Raw genomic sequence first — 10,237 nt, forward strand, 5'->3', positions numbered from 1 at the left:
TATATATATATATGTATATATATGTATGTATATATATGTATGTATATATATGTATGTATATATATGTATGTATATATATATGTATGTATATATATGTATGTATATATGTATGTATATATATGTATATATATGTATGTATATATATATGTATATATATGTATGTATATATATATGTATATATATGTATGTATATATATATATGTATATATATAGGATGTGAGATCAAGGTAGACCATATAGATATTTTGATTATATTTTACTTGTTTTGGTAGTATTAGGGATCGCTAGCTATATAACTGGCTTTCCTTTGCTTCTATTTCAATGAGACTCCCAACTTTTGTGGAACCATTGAACTGTGATAAACTCTATGAAGCTGTACAATCTCTAATATGTATGAAACAATACTGCTGATACATCTTCTCTTCTTTCTCTTTCTCATTTCATCACTACAATCCTTCCCTTTTTACCACATCAGTGACTGGAAAATACACTGGAAATTGGATGCCAAAAAAAACCTTTGTTTGTTGTCTATAAATTTGTGTGTGTGTGTATGTGTGTTTGCATTTGTGTAAGTGTGTGTGTGTGTGTATATATATATATATATATATATATATATATATATATATATATATATATATGTATGTATATATACGAGGGTTGGCTGAAAAGTTCATAGGCTGATCCAGATACTCTCATGGAACGTTACCAAATGAGATTTATTTTTCAGCATGGTCACCCTTGTGGCCCACACACTTCTTCCATTGGTGCTACAGTGCTTGGAACCCATTGGTAAACAAACTTTTATCCTGTTGGTCAATAAAGTCATCATCACTGCAATACTGGTTCCCATCCAGTGGCACCCATGTTAGGGAGCAGATGATTGTCAGATGGGAGCCAGATCAGGAGAATAGAGACGGTGATCAACCAGTTCAAAGACATGGTCACGCACAACCATTGAAACCAATGACATCTGTACTGGAGCATTGTCCCTATGAAACAAGACACCCTTTGTCAGTTTTCCTGGCTGTTTGTGTTTGGTTGCCTTTTCTAACTGCCCCAGTTAATTGGTATAATACTCTCCATTGATAATGTCACCTTTTTGAAGGTAGTCAATAAACAATACCTTTGACATCTGAAAAAACAAACTGAGGTCATCACCTTTCCTACAGATAAAATGACCGTGGCCTTCTTTGGATGTTGTGAAGAGGGGTGTTTCCACTGCTTGGATTGTTTCTTTGTCTCTTCTGAGGCAAGTGAAATCGAAATCGAACTAAATTCGACAACTGGCACCCATGCCAACGTCGTCTCCTTCATTGGACACGAGACTCAGCTTGCGAAGACTTATTGGGGCAAGCGAAAGCGAAATCGGGATGGCACCTGTGCCCAGCGTCGCCTTTCTGGCACTTGTGCCCGTGACATGTGTAAGGATTTTCGAGCGAGATTGTTGCCAGTGTCCCTGGACTGGCTCTTGTGCGGGTGGCACGTAAAATACACCATTTTGAGCGTGGCCGTTGCCAGTACCGCCTGACTGGCCTTCATGCGGGTGACACATAAAAGCACCCACTACACTCTCGGAGTGGTTGGCGTTAGGAAGGGCATCCAACTGTAGAAACTCTGCCAAATCAGATTGGAGCCTGGTGTAGCCATCTGGTTTCACCAGTCCTCAGTCAAATCGTCCAACCCATGCTAGCATGGAAAGCGGACGTTAAACGATGATGATGATGATGATGATGATGATGACTGAAAGTGATACATCCTTTGCACTGTTGATAAAGCTGGAGCATCATCCCCTAATGTAGCAATCATATCAACATGAACGTTATTGGAGGAGAAACCCTTTTTTCTACAGGTTCTTGATAGTACCACAATGCTAAATTTTGTACATTTTCAAGGTAAGTTGCTACTAGTTACTACTGAAATCTTTGAACAGTGAGATGCCAGTTTACTTGGAAAGAAACAATTCAGTTAATAAGAAGAAGAGTTGAAATTAATGCCTGCAAGATTTCACAGCCCCTGCATCACTCTTTCGTAATCAGCTTATGAACTTTTCATCCCACCCTCATTTCACACATTAACTTGTGTAGTTGGCATTAGGAAGGGCATCCAGCTGTAGAAACTCTACCAGATCAGATTGGAGCCTGGTGCAGCCATCTGGTTCGCCAGTCCTCAGTCAAATCGTCCAACCCATACTAGCATGGAAAACAGACGTTAAACGATGATGATGAACAGCATTTCATCAGCCCTCTTGAATATTGCTTTCAGATCTTTCTGTAGTTTTAGGATATCATCAGGGCCCTTGACCATCTGTGATGCTTTTGTATCGTCAGCATAGCTGGTGAGAGTGGCTACTGTATGGCTGAGAGTATGCCTGAAATTTTTATAAAGACTTCCTTATATAGGAGCATAAGTGGCTGTGTGGTAAGTAGCTTGCTTACCAACCACATGGTTCCGGGTTCAATCCCACTGCGTGGCACATTGGGCAAGTGTCTTCTACTATAGCCTCACACTGACCAAAGCCTTGTGAGTGGATTTGGTAGATGGAAACTAAAAGAAGCCCGTCGTATATATGTATATATATATATATATATGTATGTGTTTGTCCCCTCCAACATCGCTTGACAACTGATGCTGGTGTGTTTACGTCCCCGTAACTTAGCGGTTCGGCAAAAGAGACCGATAAAACAAGTACTAGGCTTACAAAGAATAAGTCCTGGGGTCGATTTGCTCAACTAAAGGTTGAAGCAGATAAGTTGTACCAACAGAGAACGGATTTTCTTGATGTAACAGAGTTACGTCCCTTGTAACAAAATCGATGAAAAATGATTTTAATTCAAAGGTTTTGTGTGTGTTTATATATGTATATATAAATATGTTAGGGTAAAGATATATGTATATGCGTGTGTGTATATTACTCTCTCTCTTTTACTTGTTTCAGTCATTTGACTGTGGCCTTGCTGGAGCACTGCCTTTAGTTGAGTAAATCGACCCCAGGACTTAAGCCAAGTACTTATTCTATCGGTCACTGTTGCCGAACCGCTAAGTTACGGAGACTTAAACACACAATATATATATATATATATATATATACGACGGGCTTCTTTCAGTTTCCGTCTATCAAATCCACTCACAAGGCTTTGGTCGGCCCGAGGCTATAGTAGAAGGCTCTTGCCCAAGGTGCCACACTGGGACTGAACCCGGAACCATGTGGTTGGTAAGCAAGCTACTTACCACACAGCCACTCATATATTTCTATGTTTATGTGTATATATACATATGTTTATGTATACATTTACGGTATGTATGTAGAATCAATCCCTTGGAATACCAAGATCCTTCAGCCTTGGAATGTTCCCCTTCCTTCAACCTCACCCATCTCTGCAAAATATTCAGGAAATTCCTGAAATGGACCGCAACCCTTTCTCACAGCAGTTATTTATTCACCGAAAATCACAACTACGACATACCATAGAAAGAGAGTAAAAAGACAATAAATAGATTTAGGAAACCATTCGTTTAATTATTGCTTCAAATAGAGTTTGTAGAAAAATATATCTGACAATTCATTATAAGAACATGGTTTAAAATTCCTTTTTGATAAAAAAATATTGAAGGTTGCTTGTGAACCCACATCTGTAGACATGAGAGGCATTCTATCATTATAGAATGATAGAAATTTTATATATTGTATATATTATGTATATTGGTGACATCATAATTTATAAACTTTTGAGAGAATGTGAAATAATTCTTATTCTTGGAATAGTGAATCTTGAAGTACAACAGCATCATCATCATCATCATCATAATTATTATTAATATTAAGGCAATGAGCTTGCAGAATTGTTAGCGCACTGGACGAAATGTTTGGCGGTATTTCACGTGTCACCATGATCTGAGTTCAAATTTCACTGAGGTCAACTTTGCCTTTCATCCTTTTGGGATCAATAGATTAAATACCAGTGAAACACTGGGGACAATGTAATCGACTTGTCCCCTCCCCACGAATTTGTGGCCTTGTTTATGCTTCCAGTAGAAAAGATGATGATGATGATGATTATAAAAATTATTATTATTATTAAGGTAGTGAGCTGGCAGATTCATTAGCAAGTTGAATGAAACACTTAACCCTCCCCACTATAGTAGAAAGGATTATGATCATTATTATTATTATTTAACGTGTTTCCCATGCTGACATGGGTTAAAGGGTTTTGACTTTAGGTGGCAAGCAGGAGAGCTGCACCAGGTTCCGGTCTGATTTGGCCTGATTACTACAGCTGGACGCCCTCCTAACACCAACCACTTTACAGAACATGTTAGGTGCTCATTATATGTCATTGGCACAGTAACTTTCATGTGGTGCCAGCTCAGGTGCTTTCATGTGGTGCCAACACAGGTGCTTTTTACATGGCACCAGCATGAATGCTTTTAATGTGGCACTGGCACAGGGCTCTTGCAGGCCAATCTTCTTCAGCAGAGGAAACAGCATTAACACTTCTGCTGTGGAGGATGGGTCTTCTTGAGTACAGCAAGGCACCAGATATCTCACTCCTTTGTACATATAAATCTATATCAAATAGCATGTAAATATTTGGTTGATAAAACCCTTTTGGATAGAAAACCTTAAAGGCTGCCCATGGAACTCGAACCCACATCTCCTGTAAACATGATAACCTTTGTTTTGTTTTCTATTCAAAGGGTTTTTAACCCAATATTTACACATTACTTATAGTTTTATTTGTTTCATGATTCACCATTAAAAGAATTCATTTCAAGTTCTTGAAGTTTCTAAATTCTTATGGCATCAACAACTTCTGACAATTCTTCAAATTCTTCATGCCACAACAACAGATTGGTGGACCACCATCCACATATCTGACTTGGTTTTCTCATACTTTTCAGAAAAATGCTTTTATATATATATATATATGTATATATATATATATATATTTGCATGAAATGTTTTTTGTGGGGAGGGATACAATTACCATTTTATATTGAAATGTACAGTGTGGTCCTTAGTGAGGTAGATCAATGTCAATGATATAACTGTAAAAACAGATCTGTAGGTCACTGTTCAGTCCTTCAGCCAATTATATATGTACCATAAGACTGCTCAATCAAAGTTGACCTCCAGGTATCTAACAACAACTACACACATTGTGGTTTTTGTTTTTTGTAATAATGTAAACTAGAGGTAGTATGTTAAGTATGATCCTGCCTATTACGTACAATTCAACTTTTCTTCTAATAACCCCTGTACTTTGTCTTTACCATTAGTGCTTCTTACATAGACTTAACCATTTCTTCTCAATAACTCCAGAAAGTGTGAACTTCGATAAAATATCTACTCTTTCTCATACAACTAGCCATTTGCTCTGATTAACCCGAGTTCTTAGTCCTTATGAATGCTGTATCTTAACCCTTTTGTTACCGTATTCCCATTGAAACACACTGCCTTTATTTCAATTAATTCTAAGAATAATGAAGAATTTAATGAAATACCTTTGTGCTTACCAATCTGGTCTTTGAAACAAGTTAATGTGAAATTTTGGAGAAATGTTTTAAAATTAGAGCATTTAAAACAAGATGTTTTGTATCATAGAATCAGGGTTGGTTTTAGATGGATTGGTGTCAAAAGCTATTCATTCCTGTACACTTGGCCATTTCCTCTGAATAACCCCAGCAGTTGTTCCTTACCATTAATGCTGAAATACCTACTCATTCCCATACATCTCGCAATTTTCTCTGAGTAACCCCAGTACTTAGCCATTATCGTTCTTTTACACTGCCCTGTTATCCGATGAATTTACTATTCACCATATAGGGCTTAAGAGTACCTTTTACAGTTCATCATCCAGGCCTACTAATAATTTCTCTTACTTATCAAGTGGATTCTTAGTTCGTTAGTAATCTCGTTGTTTTGTGTGCTTCCTCGTTAACTTTACTGGTTGTCCTGCTTATCAACATCATTTGTAACCTTATTGTTATCGTCTGAATACACTTTGGCCAAAATGACAGTCAGCTGGTTTTTAAGACCCTCAACTTCTCTGGATAAATCTGTTCCTAAGATCTGTTTCTTGACGTACATACTTAGTACTTGCTTGTTAAGTACTTCAGCAGTGGTGCTGTCGGATGGTACTGCATCGGGATTTGTTGCTGCACCATAAGGCCAGGCAAACAGAAGCATTGTTACCATGTGTAAATTGTGTACAGCTTTGTATGGTTTCGAAGATTTAGAGTTTTCACATTTTTGCGCTGGTTGACAGATGCATGTTGGGGCCTTGTACTTCTTCTCACCTGAAATTATAGACACAATAGTAAACTTAATTAGCGACTAATTACTAAGATGCTCAATGTTATATGTATGTATATATAGGTTAACAAACAAATGAGTACTTGCGTGGATTCATCATCATCATCGTCGTCGTTTAACATCCGCTTTCCATGCTAGCATGGGTTGGACGATTTGACTGAGGACTGGTGAAACCAGATGGCTACACCAGACTCCAATCTAATTTGGCCGAGTTTCTATAGCTGGATGCCCTTCCTAATGCCAACCACTCAGAGAGTGTAGTGGGTGCTTTTTACGTGCCACCGGCACGAAAGCCAGTCAGGTGGTACTAGCAACGGCCACGCTCAAAATGGTGTATTTTATGTGCCACCCGCACAAGAGCCAGTCCAGGGGCACTGGCAACGATCTCGCTCCAAAGTCCTTACACATGCCGCGGGCACAAGTGCCATTCATTTGACTAAAAATTCTTCAAGGCAACTGGCGGTGCCGCAGCATGGCTGCAGTCTAATGACTGAGACAAGTAAAAGATAAAAGACACAAATGCAATGCACACATTCACACACACACATTCCTTCAGATGAGAGTTAAGTTGCTAATACTGACCATGTTGTGAAACCAGCAAATAAAGGTCGGTCTTCTCAAGTTTCTCTAACAGCAATTCTTTGGTACATTGGAACTTCTCTTGCAGATCACAAGGACATTTCTTGTCAAGAACATGTGTGTCCAGGAGCCAGTTCTCTACCTTCAGATCATTCAGTAGCTTCATTATACAGCCAATCGCCTCCGTGATGGTCACAAGACAATCTGTGGCCTCGGATTGGTGCTCCAAGAAATCCCACCATTTTTGAACAAAAGTCATAATGTCTGCTGGCATTATGGAATGAATTACCAGACTTAGTTGAGAAGACACACAGAATAAAACAGGGTGCTCACAGCCTGTATTCTTGCTCAGCAGTACATAACCTCGGAGAGTTCCTGCAAAAAAATAATGAAAAGTTACATTTTCGTAAATTGCAAAGAATAGTCAAAAACTGCCAAGACTCGACTGTGATCAATATTGGTTGACTATATCTCTTTTACTTGTTTCAGTCATTTGACTGAGGCCATGCTGGAGCACCACCTTTAGTCGAGCAAATCAACCCCAGGACTTATTCTTTGTAAGCCTAGTACTTATTCTATTGGTCTCTTTTTGCCGAACCGCTAAGTTACGGGGATGTAAACACACCAGCCTCGGTTCTCAAGCGAAGTTGGGTGGACAAACACACAAACATATACACACATACATATATATGACGAGCTTCTTTCAGTTTCCATCTACCATATCCACTCACAAGGCTTTGGTCAGCCTGAGGCTATAGTAGAAGACACTTGCCCAAGGTGCCACGAAGTGGGACTGAACCCAGAACCATGTGGTTGGTAAGCAAGCTACTTACCAACAGCCACTCCATTTTAGATTATTCATCACCAAAATCTCCAGGTATTCAGGAATAATTATACAGGAAATAGGACAGAATATGACTTAAATGCTCCCACTTTACACCAGGCATGTCCTTGCTGACATACTTATGTGACTTTAGATATGTGTCTACACACACACACACACACACACTCACAAATGCGAAACAAGGTGATTAAAATATTTGAATACTGAAGATAGAGTAATATGCTTTTTATTAATGTCGAAAAAAATTCTTCAGAAACTGTTACTCTGAGTTTCATGTGACCGCTTATATATAGTATGATCACAACTGTCTGATGAAGTGGTAAAGTGAAACTGAGTATTTGTTTGTGAAGATTTTTTTCAGCTTTAATAAACAGTTTGACAAAGTATTTGGAGGAAGCAAATAAGAACTGTCTTGAGTTCTAGAACTCATAAAGTTGGTTACTTGGTTTCCATGGGGCACAAGAAAGCAAGAGCAGAATATTGCCCTCTAAATAGGATGCAAGTCAATTTACGGGGTTACTCATTTTATAGTAGAGTGGACTGGAACAATTTGAAATGAAGTATTTTGCACCACCCAGTCTGGGAATTGAAACTATAATCTTTCACTCATGAGTACAACACCCTGACCATGAGACCATGCACCTTCACATGTAGTTGGGTGAAGGAGGAAAAAAAAAAGATGGGATATTCAAAGCTGGAATGTCTTTGGTCATATTTACCAATGCAAAGTCTACTACTAACCTGTAGCTTTGTCCTGTGTGTTCATAGCAGTGAGTAAAGAGGGTAGATGTATCCAGTGGGGTGGATATTTGAACCGGGCTGTGTCCATGATGAGGACCATGTCGCGCCCAGGGTGATACCCTGCAATTGGTGAAAAATGTCCGTCTCCAGTTTGTTTGAGAACTTTACGGGAATATGTGGCCACAATGAATGCATTGTCTCGTTTTGTGTAAGATTTCACAACCTTTTGTTTTGTTGGAAAATAGAAAATAAAACATAGTGAAAATAATTTCTGCTTTGAAAGAATTAAAACATTAAAAATTAATTTATGTTGGCTGAAATAGCCATCTGTGTAACATACGTAATACTTATACATGGTTGATAAACCAGTTATTGTTGCATTTGTCCAAAGATAACATCTCTTATAGACTTGCTGTGTTAAAAATTCAATAGATATCAGATTGAAATGAAAATTTGTTCCAGCAGTGGTCAGTGAGAACACCACTTGCAGTTTGGCCTTTAAGAGCCTTTTCAGTAGTCCATTCTTACATCCAGCCACATCCTTGGATGAAAATTTGTTGTCTCTGATATAGGAAAAAATGGATATGTAGTGAATCTTGCAAGCGTGAAGTGGATTCGATCCACCATAGCCAAATTTAAATTAACACTTCAACAGAACTTTTCTCACGGTGGAACAATGGTTTTTCTCTGACAGCAGTTTTACATTTGCCAGACTGCCTTTAGCTAGGCCGAAATAATGTCTTCACCACCTGACCCTTTTGAAGCATAATATAATAGGTTTCAAATTTTGGCTCAAGGCCAGCAATTTCAAGGGAGTGAGTCAATTACATCAACTCTGGTGTTCAACTGGAACTTATTTTATCAACACTGAAAGGATGAAAGGCAAAGTCAACATCAGTGGAATTTGAACTCAGAATATAAAGTAAGAAGAGATGTTCCTAAGCATTTTTTCTGGCATGTTAACCATTCTGCCAGTACACCACCCTCTGAAGCACCAAATAATTAAAAGATATTTACATTTCGGAAAGTTTCTTCGTCTTTTGGTTCTGGACGTACAACTGTTGTGACAAGACAATTACACTGAGCAATACAAGTGAACTGCTCCAGACTGATCCCTTTTACCTTGACCACCTCCAATGGAACACAGCATTCCAACATGTTTTCATGGTACCATCTCCATGGACCTTTCCATGCAATACCTGGATCAATCTCCAGGGCGTTGAGTATCATGACCAATGTAGAGAGACCACAGTAGGCTGGTTCGTCCTGTGTACGGAACTGAGCTGCCAGTTTGAAGTAGCAGTTCATGTATCCAGACATCAAGGCTTCGGTGAAGATGGTTTTGCCTTCTTCGGAAGAGAAGGAAATGCAGCTTTCAGGTAGAACCCGTTGGAAGAATTGACCCGTGTTCATGGTGAAGTTATTTAGCAGTTCTGTGACTGTGGGAGTCTCCTGTCACCAATGGATTCTGTAAAATACAGAAAAATAAAGTTAACAAAAAAAAAACAGACATAAATATATAAATAAATTGAAAGGTGAAAATATATTTAGCAGTAGTAGCTACAACAAAGTAAAGATATAGTTGGAATTTACAAAAAACAAAACAACAGACGAGGACAGGTGGTGTAAACAACAAACAGATGTATTAGTTTAATGCTCAGGAAGTGAGAATGTCTCTCAGTTTATGAACACCTCTGATCACGAATAAATCGTGCTGTATGTATGTATCTATCTATCTATCTATATATATATATATATAT

The 10,237-nt window shown here is 38.4% G+C and overlaps 1 protein-coding gene across 4 annotated transcripts in view; it reads right to left on the bottom strand.

Annotated features, from left to right (window-relative positions):
* Positions 1 to 3,492: 3,492 nt before the first annotated feature.
* LOC106869885 (glutathione gamma-glutamylcysteinyltransferase) overlaps positions 3,493 to 10,237 on the bottom strand; it is a 10,708-nt gene continuing 3,963 nt past the window's right edge. For all 4 annotated transcript variants that reach the window (XM_052975387.1, XM_014915809.2, XM_014915808.2 and 1 more), the window contains 4 exons: positions 9,495 to 9,945; positions 8,478 to 8,700; positions 6,896 to 7,267; positions 3,493 to 6,297 (listed from right to left, as the gene is read on the bottom strand). In XM_052975387.1, the coding sequence (XP_052831347.1) occupies positions 5,942 to 6,297; positions 6,896 to 7,267; positions 8,478 to 8,700; positions 9,495 to 9,890 (1,347 nt within the window). In that variant the 5' untranslated portion in view covers positions 9,891 to 9,945 and the 3' untranslated portion in view covers positions 3,493 to 5,941. The remainder of the gene's footprint in view (positions 6,298 to 6,895; positions 7,268 to 8,477; positions 8,701 to 9,494; positions 9,946 to 10,237) is intronic.

The sequence above is a fragment of the Octopus bimaculoides genome, chromosome 21 (genome assembly GCF_001194135.2).
Source record: "Octopus bimaculoides isolate UCB-OBI-ISO-001 chromosome 21, ASM119413v2, whole genome shotgun sequence".
In the NCBI taxonomy this organism is placed as follows: domain Eukaryota; kingdom Metazoa; phylum Mollusca; class Cephalopoda; order Octopoda; family Octopodidae; genus Octopus; species Octopus bimaculoides.